The 18,079-nt window shown below is 37.1% G+C and overlaps 1 protein-coding gene across 2 annotated transcripts in view; it reads right to left on the reverse strand.

Moving 5' to 3' along the window:
* MOB2 (MOB kinase activator 2) overlaps positions 1–18,079 on the reverse strand; it is a 118,871-nt gene that overhangs the window by 58,358 nt on the left and 42,434 nt on the right. The window contains exon 1 of one of the 2 annotated variants that reach the window (XM_013957919.1): positions 3,452–3,504. The exons of the other annotated variant lie outside the window; for it this stretch is intronic. Coding sequence (XP_013813373.1) covers positions 3,452–3,489 — 38 coding nt within the window. The 5' untranslated portion in view covers positions 3,490–3,504. Of the gene's footprint in view, positions 1–3,451; positions 3,505–18,079 lie in introns of those variants that run through there. 2 annotated transcript variants of the gene reach the window in all.

Here is an 18,079-nt window from a genome sequence, read left to right on the forward strand (position 1 = left end):
TTGTACAGGTTAGGATTGAATGTTACTCAGAATTTTATTTAAAATTGGTTTTCCCTCTCTACTTCTAAAAATTGCTAATTTTACTCTATCCCTGTGGTTTAATTTAGGTTAAGCGAAAGAACACATTTTGGTGTGCTTGTAGAGAGTTCTGGGGGATTATCAGTGAAAATGATAACTTTTTAAATTGCTGTAGAATCACTAATTCCATCACATACAGAAAAAATAAATCCCTGGTTATTACATGCACAAGAAAAATCCTTCTCAAGATTACTGGCAAATACAAAGCAGATTTTAAAAATAATTTGTTTACTTTCCTAAATTAAAAACAACACTGAGAGCTTCAAAAACCAATCTCTGTGACAAATGCATCTAACTAATGAGTTAGGAACAGTTTATTTAGTTTTTAAGAACAAAATGACACATGCAAACATAACTAATATTTTTGCCTGGTTTTCTAAAAAGCACATAAACGGCTGTTCTTCTCTACAAAAGACGAGAGCAAAGATATGAACTTTAGAAATTTAGGCCAACAGAGAATGTTTCCAACAAAAGAGGAAGAATCCCAGTGACGATGCAATGGTCAGTCATGATGACATTGACATCTCCCTGTAAGTCGACACCTGCTTATTTCATTCAAACTCTCCTGAATTAGGCTATGAACTGTTTTGATTCAACATAGTTTTTGATCCTTTAAGTACATCCAGATACAGTATGTAAAGAGAAAAAAGAAGCTGCATTTTTCTTTTAAAAATTGAGGTTTTAAACAGAGGTTCCTGCCCTCCCTCACAAATGCTAACCTACACACTCTACTATGAATACTTACACAAAGTTCAATAACTACAGTTAAAAAAAAGAAGGCAGGATAAAGAAGGAAGGTCCCAGAGAAGCTGCCTTTCAATGTAAAAAAATAATTCCTATTGTTCTTGATACACAACATCCATGTTTTAACATTTGAAAACACATCTGGTCTAGTGCCACCTTGCCTGACTCAGAACATATGTGGCACGTTTATCTCCACATTCGGTGGCTGCATCTCTGAACATGCTGATTACTTTGAGGTACTCACATTTGGCTGTACAACCTACCCACTTTTTTTTTTTCTCCTTAGTAACAGAAGCTAATGGTTTTCATGTACTATATTGTAAACAGTAATCCCGCTGTAACTATATTCCTGCCATTTGCAGATACTTGCTTCAGCAACAGTTTGTGTTTGTCGTACAACGTTCCAAAACACTGAGCTCTCCTCTCCTAAAGTGACCTACGCGACAGGATGCCACTCCACCTGCCAAGTGGAACGTGGTGTCCCAAACAAAAAACCCGAAAGGTCAAAACAAGCCTTTCTGCTGACAAGCCTAAAGTTTAAGATGAACAGGAATACATTTCAAGCTCTTTTTCCATTACCTTGCGTTATTAAAACATCCAGGCAAGAGATAAACATAAAAGGAATTTATTTAATTAGACAAATTCACTCCTCAGCATCTGCTGTTTAATAGAGCAAAGCACATCAGCATGTTAGAATCAGATAATATTGGAGAAACCCACAAATTCAATGTTGAAGCTCCTTTTAGATGCAAGCATTTGAGTGCCACTGGTTTTACTCACTGTAACACAACACTTCAAGTGAAATGACTGCGATAAAATGTAATACCAGGTATTCACTGGGCCACAAGAAGTGAAATTCCTTAAAATGATTATGCAGCATCTTGCAAGTTAGAACAAGGCAAAATAGATACACAGAATAATCTTGCACAATTTATTTCCCTTAAGTTCTATACCGCATATGCATTCATTTTTAATAAACCTCAAATCAATTAAATAGATTGTTCTTCCCATATGTAATTGAAAACTAAAAAATTCCATCAACATAAGTAGTATGCATTGTATTTTGTATTTCGTTCACCATTTTTGACTCTCTAAATTAAGCTAAACTCTCAAATCATCAAACACTCAGCCAAAAAACAAAATTAATGCTACTATATTCTTAACTTCTATCTACTGCAAACTCAATTCCATTGAGTGACAAACTCATCTTACTGTATACATGTATACTGTATACATGTATACTTATACTGTAAGATAGTAACTTTCAATTATGTTTGGTTTTGTTTAGAGTCAGATAATGGAATTTTTATGGCAGGCATAAGAAGGTTAAACATAACTTAGAAAGATGTTAGCATGCAACTATCTTGCTATTAAAAACCTAATCTGTGGTCATATTTTATAAAAAATCAAATTTAAATATATGCCAGCAAAGTAAAGGACCTTTGTAACTGGGCGTGTGCAAGCCAGTGTAGGCAAAACCAGTGCAGACTAGCTGAACACCACTGCCAAAACACTTCCCATCTGATCTGCTTGCAACACTATATCCTTCCCTTGTGCAGACACTGCCAATCGTGACCAGCTGTGCAATGGGCCACCAGCTTAAAGCAACTAGGCAGTTTTGTGCTAGTCCCCAGCTGTACTCTGGCATGTAACTGGGCTTTTCAGGGATGAAGCACTAAGCCGATTGCACCATGAAGTACTTATCAAAATGCTTACTCACTATAGTAGGTTAAAAGCAGCAACAAAATAAAATGATACTGCAAGACTTTCTCCGTTGGTCAAGTCACCAGCCAGGTACGGCTAAGCAGTTGACATAGCTATATGTAAGAAATAGAAATCCTCCTCAGATCGGGTATAGCGTGCCAAGAAATAAAACCTATTTCATCTGAAGACACACAACGCATGTGCACTAGTCAAATCAAATGCAATCACAGAAAAATACTTTCACTTGAAAATTCTCTATTTTTAATTTACTACAAAAAAGTTAAGGGTCCTTAAACAAAGAAAAACTATTTCAGTTCTTTAGAGTAACTGTATGTCCTCTGTTACTGAGAGGATTTTACAGCAACCAGAGAGAAAATCAGGATTTTTAGAACCACAAAACTAGTAAGATAACTTAGAGCAACTTTTAGTACTTGAAATTAGTTAATTTTTGAGACTGTCTAATTTTCAAGTCATCCTTCTTCTCTATAGAGGGAGCATCACTTTTAATGACCTGAGCCCTTGTTTTTATCAAAAGCATGGGGCACACGCATAAGCACCCAGGAGAATAATTACGCCAAGACATCTCTTCTGGAATCACACGATTCTAATGCTTAGGTGTTGTTACTGAGCAGGAATTTCTTCCACCGTTAGACCAGATCCAACTCATTTCAACGCACAGGCAGCTCTAACCCTCCCCCCACCTCACTTACAAATACACATGCTTTAAAAACAAAGCTAACAAAATGCTAAAGCAAGCAAGCTAAAGAAGCTGTGTATGTTATATAGTGTGACCCTCCACTACTTCAAAGACAAAACACTTGATTGTTATTTCACATAACCCTGCACTAGAAAGAAAAATAAAGGCTACAGTTTTCATGCAGTTTTAATGATGAAGATTCAAAAGACGCTGCAGTCTGTTTCTTACCCGTTCAGTGTGTATGAACCATTCCTCTTGAGCCTCATACTTGCAGATAAGAATCTCAGGAAAAGATCCAGAATGGGGAGGTTTGTCCTCTGCCTAAGCAGAACAGAGGCACCTGTTCGGTGGTTGTGCTTTTTGTTAATCAGGGGATCTCTTTCCTGTTTCTCTGAGTCATCAGCAAGGAACAATGAGAAACCGCCACTAGAGCCAATTAGCAGGAAGCCCAGAGGAAACTGTCTGCAGCCAAACAAGAGTCTGGAGGTGTAAAATATTCCCAATCCACCTCCTACAAGACTTTAGGAACCACCAAGAAAAAGCAGCAAAAAATAAGGGAGGAAGGGGGATTATAAAATAGCTTAACCACACCCCGCATTTGCAAGAACAAACCTTGTAGAAAATTGTAGTTTATTGGTAGGCTTCTCTTCTTCCAACTAGTCTGCAAGCAGCTTCAGATATATTTCCTCTTTCTCTTGAGCCCTGCTGTGACTATCACTCAAGTACTCATCACTGTCCTCAGAGTACAAGGCAAATAAAAAAGCAGCCCTAAATAACAAATATCCAGAGGTGTGGGTTTTTTTTAATATCAAGTTGAAAACAAGAAATGTGGAAAGGGACATACAATTAAATAGCAGTTAAAAGATTTATTTTCTTTGTAGAAAGAAAGTTAAAAATAGGCAGCTCTAAAGTCACACTTGAAAACTGCGGAGAAGAATATCCTCTAGCAGTCCTGTCCTGGGCAGGCTGCCCTGCATAAATCACACGATCACACTGTCTGATTAGGCTTTTTTGCTTCCTTTCCTGTTCAACCTACCATTCCCTGACAGCTGTCAACTAAACAGCTGCACAGCTTAACTTCTGGAGCAGAGGGATGAATCTCTTGTACAAAGTGAAAATGTCTCCACGTAATTATTGATCATTTACTGACTGTGAGAAAATCAACACATAGAGACTGAAGTAAAAGAAGTCACTTGAAAACATTTTAAAAAATGAATGTCACTTGTGGCCTAGATGAAAAAAACCCTAAGATAGTGGGAGAACTGTTTGCTAGCCACAGACAAGGATTAATTCATTATTTACTGCCTAAACGGAGGGAAGCAATGGGTAGGGTCCCACAGAACGCTGGCCTGGGTACACTTATTTTAATGACCTGAATAACTGAAGACAGTGTTTGTCAGACTCTGAATTCTCATCCTGATCCTGTCTTTGCGTTGTCCTTGCAGTCTCTCTAAGATTTGTTATCTGAAAATTTAAAAAGTTTAAAAAAAAAAAAAAAAGGCAGCCTACAAATAAGGAGACTTGCTTAATTTTCTACTACGTGCTGGAGATTATAGGGGCAGGAGTAATCTAGGGATTGATTAGATCACAAATGTTGAAAGAAAAGAAAAGAGAAAAGAAAAGAGAAAAGAAAAGAGAAAAGAAAAGAGAAAAGAAAAGAGAAAAGAAAAGAGAAAAGAGAAAAGAAAAGAGAAAAGAAAAGAGAAAAGAGAAAAGAAAAGAGAAAAGAAAAGAGAAAAGAAAAGAGAAAAGAAAAGAGAAAAGAAAAGAGAAAAGAAAAGAGAAAAGAAAAGAGAAAAGAAAAGAGAAAAGAAAAGAGAAAAGAAAAGAGAAAAGAAAAGAGAAAAGAAAAGAGAAAGAAGTTACAATGGATTACAAGCTGAAGAAATCAACAATGTCAAACTGTTGATAAAAAAGGCAATGAGACTGAGCTGTATGAACATCCTGAGCCCGCAAGATAAAAGTAATTCTTCTCAGCATCCATCCGGCCTCATGGAGAGTACAGTATCCAGCTCTGGGCACCCTGGTTCAAGACACATGTAGAGTTCGCTGGAGTCCAGGGGGCACCCATAAGTATGATTATCTACCTCAAAGATGAGAAAACTGAGGGAGGAAGACAATATAACAGGCTTCAAGAATGTAAAACACTGCTGTAAAGAGAAAGGAAATAATGTTCTTCATGCCCCTGCTCTATCCATTATAAAGTAATGGACTTGAATTAAGCAAAAACCAAAAGAGGTTAGTATTAGAATTTCTTTTTTTTACTGAGTACAGTGACACAGGAATATATTATTGAGTCTCCATTATTGTAGGCCTTTGAGATGATCTTGCTCTGGGGCTGGGGATTGACTAGGTGACCTCTATAGGTCTTTTTCAGCTCTACTTTTCTGTGATTTCCTCCCTTTACTAGCTGGAATAAAGAATGAAGATTGTGCTAGGCAAACACATGAGACAAACTAGCTGAAGTAGAACCAGACTACCGCATGCTTTAGATTTTTCCTAGGGGGAAAAAAAAAGTTATGCTGTCCAAGACTGCAAAGAGGTACAATACAGCAGTAGCAGCACTCTGCTTTTATGATTCATCATGAGAAGGAATTGCACTTCATGTTCTGCTCAACCATCAGCTCTGCAAAGATCCCACCTACATGTTGGCTGGCACCAGGAACCGACTCTCTGAGCAGCTATGGGCAGGCCCTGCTGCCTCTCAGGAGTGAGTGAAGGTTCAGTATGGCCACAGAAAAGCCAGACGTTGGGTCCTTACAGCCAACTACCTACCAGTGCTGGATGGAGCAGAGACATGTGCTGAGAAGCTTATCAAAGAAAACTCAAATGATTTATTTGCTTAATTTAGAGAATAAAAACATTAAAGGTAATAAAGAATTTAAAAGGTATACTAAATTCTAAATTTATTTCTAAATTAAATGTAAACTGTGGGTCAAGCCAAAACCTGAAGTCACTTTTCTTCTTGGAAGCAAAGATTTCTGGGGAAAACCTTCTGAGAGGCAGTCTTAAACCCAGCCTCAAAGTAAACCAGTTTTAATGGACACAAATAATTCCCCACTCATAAGATGCATCTGACACTATAATTAAAGTGTATCTGACATTGTATTTTTTTGAATGCATACTAATTTGCATTGGAACTCCACCAGCAAGAGAGGACACAGTAGTTGATCGTGAGCTGGTGTCTGATGACTATTAGTTTATTTAATAGCAGTTGAGTACCATTTACCATAAACTGAAGATTCACATTTTTTTAAGTAAAAAAAAATGGACCTTTCCCCAGCTATTTTTTAAGCTCCTTTCTGGATGCAAAATTTAAGTGATGTTTCCACTGATTTTATGAACATTTTGTTTTTACTAACTACCTCATTTTTTAAAAATAAATTTCAGCATTCCATTGCTTCTAGCAGCTGCTGTTTTTTTCCAAACTCTACCTCTGCTGAAACACATCAGTGCTTTTTATTTTTTCACTCCCCCATTCTCTGTCAGGGATTACAGCAGCACAAGGGTATGTGTTCTTTAACATCTCCATCTGAAAGCTATTATAAGAAACCAGCAACTAAATATAAACTGTCCAATCAGACTCAGAGCCAGCCGCATTGATGCTGGGATTCCTAAATGCTATCATGGACAAAAGAACTTACCACAAAAACACAGTGAAAGTCTACTTGCCAACACAACTGCTTCAGAAACAATGAATTCCTGCTTCAGAAAGGTTTTCTGGAGAAATGCATTTGCTTAGCAAAGAACCCAAAAAACTTTTATTTTTAGTCAACGTAAAAATATTGACAATAAACTCTCTGGAGTAGGCAATTTATGGTGGGACAACATGCTACACACAAGCTAGTCTCCTGCTGTATTTTCAATTAGCTGCACCTAAAGAAATACTTTCCTCTCTCTAGATACACACATTCCAGACAGCATTCACAAGCTAAATCATCATTACTGTGGTGAAAACATATGGGAGGAGGGAAACTATATTTATGTCTCCTTAGGATCCCTTACAAAGAGTAAAGCATTCTTACAGTCCATTTCTCTTATTTCTTGCCCCAAGTAGAATCTATCTACTTTATCATGGTTTATTTGTTCCCAGGCTAAACATTCATCCAACTACTACTTTGCTTCTGAGAGGAATTTCAACAGGACCGTTTGGTCCAGTTTATCTGGAAGGTAGCTCTAAGTACAGTTCTTTAGATACAAGAAATTAGTATGGGTGACTTACCATTTTCATCTGTCTCCCTGCCACTTTCTACTTTGAAAACAGTGTTAAAAGACCTCTGCTTCAATTACTATAATAAAAATTCTCCATCTAATAAGGAAATGTACATGTTAAATAAAAAGCCAGGAACAGAAGAGAATAGCTAGTCACTCTACTACTTGGAAAGGATTATAGTATGCTCAGGACTTAATTATTCATCCGGAGGAAGTTTTGCATATGAATGAAACATCTTTCTACATCTAAAAAGAAACACTCACTAGCAACCTCAATCCTCCACATCTGGTCAGGAAAGAGAGGAGACAGTGTGCCCATATGTACCCTATTTTCCAGAGCCATAGCTTTTTCACATATGTTAAAGTTACTGCTACAGCATGTAATGTATCTTATATATGTATTCTTGACCAACTCCATCCAGTGTTTTTGAAAAATTTTATTTGAATCTGGCATATGTCCCACTATTCAAGAGAATAACTTACTTCCTTTCTTCTGAAAAACTTCTACTAAACTACTGCTTGTCCTTGTTTTCTGTGGTCTTGCATCATAATTTGCACTAAAGGACTGGCCAAGTTAACTCCTAGGATAAATAATGAAATACTGAATTTTCACAAACAATAAATTTGATTCTACTTGTCCAGTCTGATTATATACTTACACACACTTCATACTAGCTTATATACCAAACAGGGCTCCAAATTGGGTGAATCAGGCTCATTTTACATATACTTAACTACTTCAGCTAATTCAGTCTTAATTTAAACACTAATACTACAGAAACAAGCAGCTTACAGGTCAATATCAATTGTTGCTAGATGAGAATGAATAAGTAAGTCATCTCTTCTAAGAGGAGGAGATGGAGAACAGAAAGTTTGGCTATAAGACATACCTGGAAACAAATGTGTTTTCCCTAAGTTCTGCTAATTCATTCTGAGCGTGAAGATAGTGCTGCCTCAGCTTCAGAACTGAAGGGATATTTCTTTGCCAAATCTGTTAAGAAACCCCGTTTCAGTTCTCCATCTATTTGGTTTGGTATTGAAAAAAAAAAAGAAAAAAGAAAAACACCTTTTGGGGGGACACTACAATGGTCAATATACAAATGTAAGCCAAAACACACATGCCTGATATACAAACAGAAAGCCATAAAGAACACCTGAAAAGTCTTTAACTTAGTTTTAAGAGGAGATTTTTTAACTGAATACAACAGCCAGTCCTGATAAAAGGCAAAGATGACACCAGCACTGAAAGGGTTATTGCAAGCACTTCATAATACGCAAAACAGGACAGTGTTGGAGAAAGTTGCAGAACTGAAATAACAGAAAAGCAATCCGCCTGGAAACGGAAAAGGGTGGGTAAGCAATCTCTACCGGACAAGGGCAAAAGCCAGGGTTTATAAATTTAGAAAAAAATACACACCCACACAAAACTTCTCAAGTAAGAAAACCCAACATTTTTACAAGGCTTTTAGATAAATTTTGCCTAATCATTCTTAATGGACATCTGCCCATAGCTTACTATAGTAAAGAACAAGCTTTAAGCATGTGCCAAACAGTCTGAACACACAAGCCTTTGGCACTCTGCCTGCTTTGATCCCCCACTTTGGGCAGTTTACTAGGGGTAGGTTTGGAGTGAATGAATGTGAACAGATCTCTCTTTGGAAGGGCTGTCCAAAAGAGTTAATGTAATGAAAGTTTGGTATCAGACTTCACAGTGCTTGGTTGCATTTTTTTTTTAACTAATTTTAAATGGCTTTTTATTTTTAAGAACAGAAGCAGCTAGACAGAACCTAATAACTGGCTTCTATGTTAGACAGTTCCTTACACAGGGTTAACATAAGATACTACGGCAAAATAAATTTTTGAGTTGGAGGTAAAAGTTGCTCTGCTTCACGCAGATGGGTATTAAGACCAGCCAAGTGGACAACAGTTACTTACAAAACTGTGGCAAATGGCTGGAGATGCATGAAGACCCTCATTCAGATCAGGCACGGAAATTCTGTCCATCTCAAAGGAAGGCTCACAAAATAACATAATAAATAGTGCAAGCAGATTGATGTTCTTGGCAAAAGCAGCAAGCAGGTAATTTAGAGCAGGCACTGCCCCTTCAGTCCAAGAACAGGAAACAACTGTATGACTTACCAAAATGCCCCACCCAAGAAGTCTTGGTCGGTATAAAAGTTCCTGCTGCAAAATTTAGCTAATGATACAATCCAGGAGAAGTCTGGAAGTACCACAGAGGGAGAATGTGACACAAATTTCTGAGAAAGAGACTTTAGCTATAATTAACTACACCAAATCAGACATGGACGAATCCCTGAAGCCTGTGAAATCAGGAGAAAAAAGTATTAAGTTTTCTACTATACAGTTCACTTCTTTTCTTTTTATTTTTTTAGTTTAGCTAGGTAGTCTCATACTAAGTTGCTAAAATCTGCAAGCAATTTTTCTGCTAAAAAGAAAGTTTAAACTAGATTTTTGTTAATAATGAAGCAAGATGCAGACTCCAACATAGAAAGCTGTTATTTCACAAGTAAAACCTTTTATAATACAGATCCATTAACAAAGGAAGGGAAGTTCTTTAAATATTAAAAAAGGGCTGTAATTTTGGTCAAATAAATAACAAATAATTAAAAATAAGAGGTATCAGGAAATACATCTGGATAATAAGGGTATAAATTTTATATGAGACATTGCATGCCATATATAGGTTAGTGAGCTCAACAAGGTATTAAGACATCCAACAACTACTTGCTCAGTGACTAAAATATTTTTAATTTGAAGGCAAAAAAAAAAAAAAGTCTAGCCCTTACTCTCTGAATTTCCTTTCAAACCTGATTATGAGCCTCCCCAACATCCTAATAAATTCATTCATCTCTTCTATTACTACCCTTGCAGATTCATGGAATAATGGGACTCCAGTATGTTCCTCTCACACCAGGGTAAAAAAATTCACAGAAGTCCCAAATTCACACACCCAAAGCAGGCGCAGATTCTTACTGCCAAATATTATCAATTGAAGAAAGATTTGGAAGGAAATTATTTACTTAATAAGATTAACATTTAGAAGTGCAAAAGAAGAGAAATCAGTCAGCCAGTAAGTTGTTCTTTCCCAGTTTCTGATTCAGATGGGTCAGAAAGCTCTGTGCAAAAATGCTTACTTGGGATGGGAAACACTGATCGACTCTCTGCAATTCCCTATCCAGTACAAACATGGCTAAATTTCAACTAGATGCTACATGATATTCAGTTATGCACACAAGTAAAGATTTTAGCTGCATCAAATATCACAGGCAATAAACATAATTATTATAAATCATATTCGCAGAAAGTAAACACATTACAAGGAAGGTATTTCTACTAGTATCAGCTGGATATTAAACAAATTGACATCCCTTATGTTTCAGACTTAAATGTTATTAAAGTGAATTGGACAGCTTAGCCCTCTCAAAAGCACTGTTAAAAACTTCCAGCAAACTCATTTAAACCTAACAACACCAAAAATGTTACTTCACAACTAGCAGAGAACAGGATTGATTTATTTCTAAAGAAAAGTTGAGTCACGACACTATTCTCTTCCCTCAAAAAAAGAAGAGATTTTATACATTGTTTCCTATTAAACACATTGAAGTAACTTCTACCTTGTGAAACCATTAGAGTTCAAATCCTGCAAGTGAAGAAAATTACACACTTGTAGATCCACGACAGACCTCTGTCTGAGCTGGCAGCGCTACTGCTCTCAGTTTCGGTACGACATGTGAACATCTTTTACGATGGCATTTACTCTGCTAGTCCAGACGATCAAGCTAGACACAGAGGCCTGCTGGGTTCAGCTCCAGGTGATGGGGAAGGGATGCTCTAACAACTGCACACCTTTCTGCCTCCGACAGCTGGCATTCCCTCCTTTCCTGTCCAACTTTCTCCTTATCTGTAATTTGCTCCCATACCCCTTGTATTCTTCTATTTAATCTTTCATATTGTCCTCTCCTACATATCTGCCCTTCAAGGTCCCGAGCCAGCCCCAGATCTTTCAGTTTTTCAGGTGCCTGTCTGACAACTGAGAGGGCAAGAAGCATGAAACAAACTTAACCATACATGACTCCATCGGCTTTGACCTGCCTTTCTTTAATTACATACACTCTGACCTGCAACCTCATCTCCTTTTTCCAGCTACACCAAATTCCTTAAGAAAAATCTTTAAAAAAGGTTAGCAAAACTCTCCACTTCTGATTAAATTCTGGCCTGCAGAGTCACCAGAACAGATCTTGAACCGATTGCCGTGTTCCCAGAACAGTTGTTTACATTCACATTGTCACATGAGCACCATTCTTTAACCCAACGTTATTTACAAATTACCTGGCACACCAACAGCTGAAAACCCATTTCTGATTTTTAAAACTCAGTCTAGATCATCATGCAGAAAACCATTCCTATTTTTGCATTCTGATAAATAGTTAAATATTATAATGTAATTATTATTAAATAAAAATATACCACTGCACTTCCCATGTACAGTAGTGGATTATTTGCTTGCCTTGGAAACAAAAAGCCTCAACACATTGCCGCAATATAAGATAAAGCTCAGCTCAGAGCAGTGAAAGCTAAAAAGGGATATTATTGTACATTTGCTTTAAAAACTTACACATATTAAGTTTATGTGACGAAAAGCTTTCTTCTTTTTAACTGGTGACAAACTGAGGATCTTCAAGTGTGTATGAACCATTTCCAAAGCATTAGCCAGTTTTTGTCCTTTTTCAAATGTAACAGTTTTTATAAAGCTTTGTTAGAGGTTGTCAGAATTTTTGGCAGCATTTCATTCTCCTCATACACAGCACTTACATTACAATATACACCAAAAAAAGTCAGATAATCAAGTAAGATGTCTTATCTCTACTTCTGAAGTTGCAGATAACCTAATGAATGATTATGAAAGCACCTACAAAACAATATAAATCCAGGGCCAGAGTCCTTCCCCTGACTCTTTAACGCCACTGCCTCTTTCACTCTCCCCATCTCAGAGAGAGTAACATTTTATATTCATGGTCAGATTTTCATGTCACTGCAACACTTGGACAATTGTCAACTCAGGTGATCATATTTGATTATTGAGAAGATTATTTCAAGTTCACATACTACAGGGTTCTCCTCATGCACGCATTAAAAGCAAGCTTACTTTAAAGGCCAACTTTCCATTCTCTTCCACTCCCAATGCACATATTCTGGCAAAAATCACACACACAAAAAAATTCTTCCCTGCATCTGTAGTCACTGATCAGCAGTTTCACTGTTGCAGAGAACCTCTGCCAACAAAGAGACAGCTTATATACTGGGTCCAGCACAGAGCAATATGTTACAAGAAAAACATATGCATTTGTTTTTATATTTATATATATATGTATGTGTGTATATATGTATATATTTTTTCCTCATGAATTTGCTTTACAAAATTCTGTAAAAACTCCACGAGAAATTTCACAAAAACTCCATGAAAATGCAACTGCAAGAGCTGGAAAAGTGACTGCAGTAAGTTTTGGCGAAGAATACTAAAACAATTAAAAGTGTCATAATATCTTCAAACTGTCTTGTCCTTCTGTACCGACACCGCATAAAGATTCATTTTAAAGGGTCTTTTCCATACTTCTTCTTATGACAGAAAAGTGAAAACCACTGCCATGAATTCAACATGTTTCTTGAGATCAAAGCCTTTTTTTCAAGCATGGCTCAGCATTATACTAAACTACTTCTATGCTCTTTCCTCTTAATCCAGAGAAAGATTTGCCTTGTCCATGTTGTCATACTGCACTGTGCTCCAATTACAAACGCCATGGTCCAAGAAATGTTACAAAATTTCTAAACTAACTGCTGCTGAAGTGACGGTGATCTAAAATCCTGATATTTACTACAAAAAAGAAAACAAAGACTTTCCCTTCAGCAAAGAATCAATGAGGACTCTCATTTAAACACTGCCAAATTAACTTAAAGTTCTTTTCTGGCAAGCTACTGCTCTGTGACAAGACTAATGAAATTCAGGAAAAATCTTGAAAAGAATATATGACACTCCCCTTAAACTCACCTATAAATAAAGCTTTTCAATAGCTTACTGCTATTGAACCCTAAAACTCTTCAAAATTATTTTAGCAAAACAACCACATCCAAGGTAATGAGCTGGCACAGAGAACATGTTATCCACTATTTATTTCTTCCTCAAGAGAAACATGCATTTAAACCTGTAAACGGGTATTTCACTTTGCAGCGCTATGCAGCTATACGCTCTATGGAGTTTGAATATGTACTGTTTCTGGAGAACAATTTAACCTGAGCAGAGTTAACCTTCACTTCCACTAATTACAGCTCCAAATGGTAACTATGGCAAAGCCACTGAAATAATTAGAGTCCTGACTGATAATACTGTACATAATAATATCAAGTCATTTAGAGGGAAATAAAAACAAAAAGAAACCTTTCAGCAATAAAGCTGTTGTTGTGAAAAGATCTCCTTTCTCCATTAGAAGCACAAGTTTATAATACTCATATGCTTTTCAGACTCAGAGCTACTGATCAACACATAACTCAGCAATTCAAGACTAGGATTTCTGTCAGTTAGGTATGCTGTCTTAGCTACACAATCCTACCCAGGGAATTTTATTAAAACTTTGGGCTAATAGGCTAATTTACAGAACAAGCACAGTGAGGAACCCAGAAATTACTGTTATTTTATTGATAGGATCCTCATTCCACACTTCCATACTCTTACTTACTATGCCCTCATTACCAAACTAAGCTTCAGTCAAAACATAAACTATCTGCGGTGATCTCACTGAGAAAGCTGCCACTGCAAGTCGCTGATATAATAATTGCTGTGGAAATCTTTTCTCTTTCATAGAAAAGACTTTCTGTTACCACTCAGTTTCTAGTAGGCTGCTGTATGGTGCCTCTTAGAATACACGCCACTCCCAAGGTCAATAATAAGAAATTTACCACCACCTTGAGGGGAGATACACAGTACCGATTTGAGGATATTCTCTTCTCACAAAGACAGTAAGTGAAGGAAAAGAGCTCAGTTTTGCATAGAGTCTAATCTTCCCTAGAAATGGCTCTGAAGTTTTGTGCTGAATCACTCGTTGCATCCACTGAAAAGCCTACTAGTGGAACGAGCTGCTTCATGGCCACATTCTTGGAGATAAAAAGGTAAATTACCTCATTTCAACATAACACTTCCAGGAAAGACGACAGCACATAAAGCAAAAAAAAAAAAATCATTAATATCTGACTGGTTATCCTTAAAAATGTCCAACAGGTGATGCAAACACAAATTTGCACTGTAAGGTCACCCTAAAGGTATAAGGCTTTTACAGGACAAGATGTGTGATGTGATTAGCTGACATTTCAATTCCAACAGAGTGCAAAGACATTGCCATCTTTGTAACCCAAAGTGGAAGAATTTTGCTCTCCAATATTATAACACTTATTAAAGCACGCAGAGGGAATAAAACACCCCCGTTCATTGACTTTACTACATGAGAAAAATCAGAACATTGAGGGAAGCGTATATTCTGTTCATGACATCATCCAACCTCACTGCTGAGAGAGCCCACCAAACACCATGCTGAAGCAATGCACAACACACATCTTTGTCTTAGCTCAAACATAGCAGCTTCACGATAAAACTTGGGGCAACGTTAGTAACCTTTCTATCTTCCTATAAACCTTTTCTGTCTCAGGAGTCTAGTGTGCCAAAAGCTACAAATTTAAGTACCCCTCCCTAGAAGGGAAGAAGTCCAAATCATTCAGATGTACTTATGTACCTAAACTAAAATCCCCTCATACATATAAGCAGTAATTGAGGAGTTTTTAGGCCTCGAAGGAAAGGCTGTGCACCTTTAAGTACAGCACAGAGGCTTTCCTCATCTGACTCTCATCCCTACTACTACTGTGACCTACAAAACAGTAATGCTAAGCAGCTCCCCTCCTCCATTTTTTCTATGTCTCAGACACTTCCTGTCTCCACTGGCATTTATTTTCAGCCCTCAAGATTCCTTTCTATATGTTCCAGGAACCCTCTAGCCATCCTCTGTCCAGATGGCAGACTTCAGATGAAGGCAACAGGGTCTTGGAGAGTCTTTTCTTGGCCTGCTTCTCAGCAGCCTGCTGGAACTCAGAGACAGGCTGAGTCTTGCACAGACAAGGCTCTGTTGCACTGCGAAAGCCCTTTAATCCCTCTCTCAAGTTTTCCTCAATGCCCTCTTTGTCTTCAAACAAATTTGTCTTAAACCTTTTAATGGCCTCTGCTTTCCAGGGGCAGGCTTTATACAATCTACTCCCTACAATGCTGCAGAAAGCCAATAAAAGGTCAAAGGAAAGGGGTCTTAAACACCACGATAATGGATAACCAGAGCCTCAATTTTTACTACATGCAAAGCAGATGCTGTTTTGACAAGCAGATGCAGAAGAAAGAGCTAGGTGATAAGTTTCTGTCCTGCTGATCCCTGTTCACCTGCAAGAGATTTTTCTGAAATTTGACAAAAACACAATAACTTATGCATTCAAATTCAATAAGGACCATCACCCTGTAATGAACTGTTTTCAAACTATGACCTTCCTGGATAACTAATCCTTTTATCTCTACATTGGAATAACAGAACCAAACAGTTGTACTGCTGCAGAGACGTCTTCAGTAAAGTACACCACCACCCATTCACACACAAGCATCAGAAAATGACTTCTAAATAGGAACTATCCCAAAATGTCTAAGTTTTGCCAAAAAGGTATAAAAATGCAAACAATACTTTATGTCCAACTGATACCACACTTACCAATGGTTTCATAAGTTTTAATAAGATTTATTTAGGATGCCTTTAACTCCATTCAAATCAAAGGCTATGACATTACCTGATTCATTATTTGTATTTATGAAATAATACTTTCAAGATCCAAGAGAGTTTAAATGTGAAATAAATAAAGCTGGATGCTATAGAGTAGAACATATTTAAGTATAAGCTATTCTAAAATCAAATGCATTAAGCAAAGACAGTTCCCCATTCAAAGATTGGAGTAATCAGGAAGATCCTAATGTAGCTCTTGACTAGAAGGATTCTCTTAATTTTGGAAAGCAATTGCACGAGAAAGAACAAGTTGCAGAACTTCAGCAAAACCCAGCAGGGTAGGGGAGGAGAAGTTATGGAGAAGCTGCTGCAGCAACACAGAAAACCTCCCAGTATTAGACAGAACCTTAAAAATCCAACGTCTTAAAGGAATTGATCAGAAAAGTGAAGTAAGTGGCCAGAGAACTAGCCAAAACATGATCTTGTCCTCTGCAGGCTAATAGAAAAATGCATTTCTGAGAAAAGCAAAAAAAAAAAAAAAAAAAAAAGACAATATAGCAGCAATATTATGTACTGCAGTGCCATTATCAAATCTGTTTTTCTTCAGGCACAGACTATCTTTTAAAACAAAAGTGTTCAAAATGGCAAACCTGAAGAACAATAATTTGACTAAAGAAACAATAACTATCCCCTTCTGTCCCTCTTAGCACTTAGTTTGTCATAACACAGCTTGTTAAAGACATTTTTTAGGTGAGAGGATTTCTTCAGTCTCATTTTGATTAAGAACCACAGAGGGAACATTTTTCCTTCAGAAAATTCACCACTCCTCTATGGTATAGTTTGAAAACCAAATGCTATGAATACCCTATATTAGATATCCTGTCAAGATTTTTTTTTTTTAAATCAGGTGTATCATATTTTTATGTTCCATAAAATTTGTTCATTCTTAGAAAACAATCTTTTTTATTCACTTCTCTCTGACTGGCTATTAAAGATGCATATTTCTTTACAGATAGTTCAAACTCATACACTGTTTCAGACAACTCCTTTCATTTAAGGGGTGTGATCTATTTGATCATTAGGGCAATATACTAACTACATGATCATATCCATAGCTCCTCCCAGGAATATTTGGGATTGTCCAGTTGAGGAGATTTATCTGCTGTTATGAAATGTCTACTGGGTGATTTACAGTCATTTAACATATAATAGCTGTAGCTGATGAACTGGTTTTAAGTTCCTGTTTTGTCTCCTCCCTTCTTTAGTTTCTCAACTGTTTAAAAGGCGTAGCCTCCTCAGAAATGATTTTTGCAGTTTATATTCAATTCACAACCAATATATGTTCATCCACAACCAACGGTTGGCTAGCCACTATTGAACGTCACCTAATTCCATAAACTGAAAATGCAATCCAAATTATGTTATTTAAAATAGAAATCAGTTATAGACCACCTATAATCTTAGTTAATATGGGCTAGCTAACAGAAAATTAAGACCATTAGCTACAGAGTCAATACAACATAAGCATACACAGTAAACCATCCCACTGTGATCTGAGGCATTCATCCCTTTACCACTGGAAGGACTGACTCTCTTAACTTGAATCAATGGTTTACTAACCAGACGCTTAGGTGAAAGCTACAGACTTGTGAGTATGATTCAGAGAGAGTAAGCAGACAGAAATCCAGCAAGTATGGTGTGAGAAGTTTGCTTTCTGAAGTCAGGCCATCTGATAATGGTACACAGATGGTACCAAAAGTACCCAGAGGTCAGGGGAGCAAAATTACTGAGGCAAAGTGGGGAAAAAAGACAATGAATGCAGTAATAC

Source organism: Apteryx mantelli, chromosome 4 (assembly GCF_036417845.1).
Source record: "Apteryx mantelli isolate bAptMan1 chromosome 4, bAptMan1.hap1, whole genome shotgun sequence".
NCBI classification, from domain to species: domain Eukaryota; kingdom Metazoa; phylum Chordata; class Aves; order Apterygiformes; family Apterygidae; genus Apteryx; species Apteryx mantelli.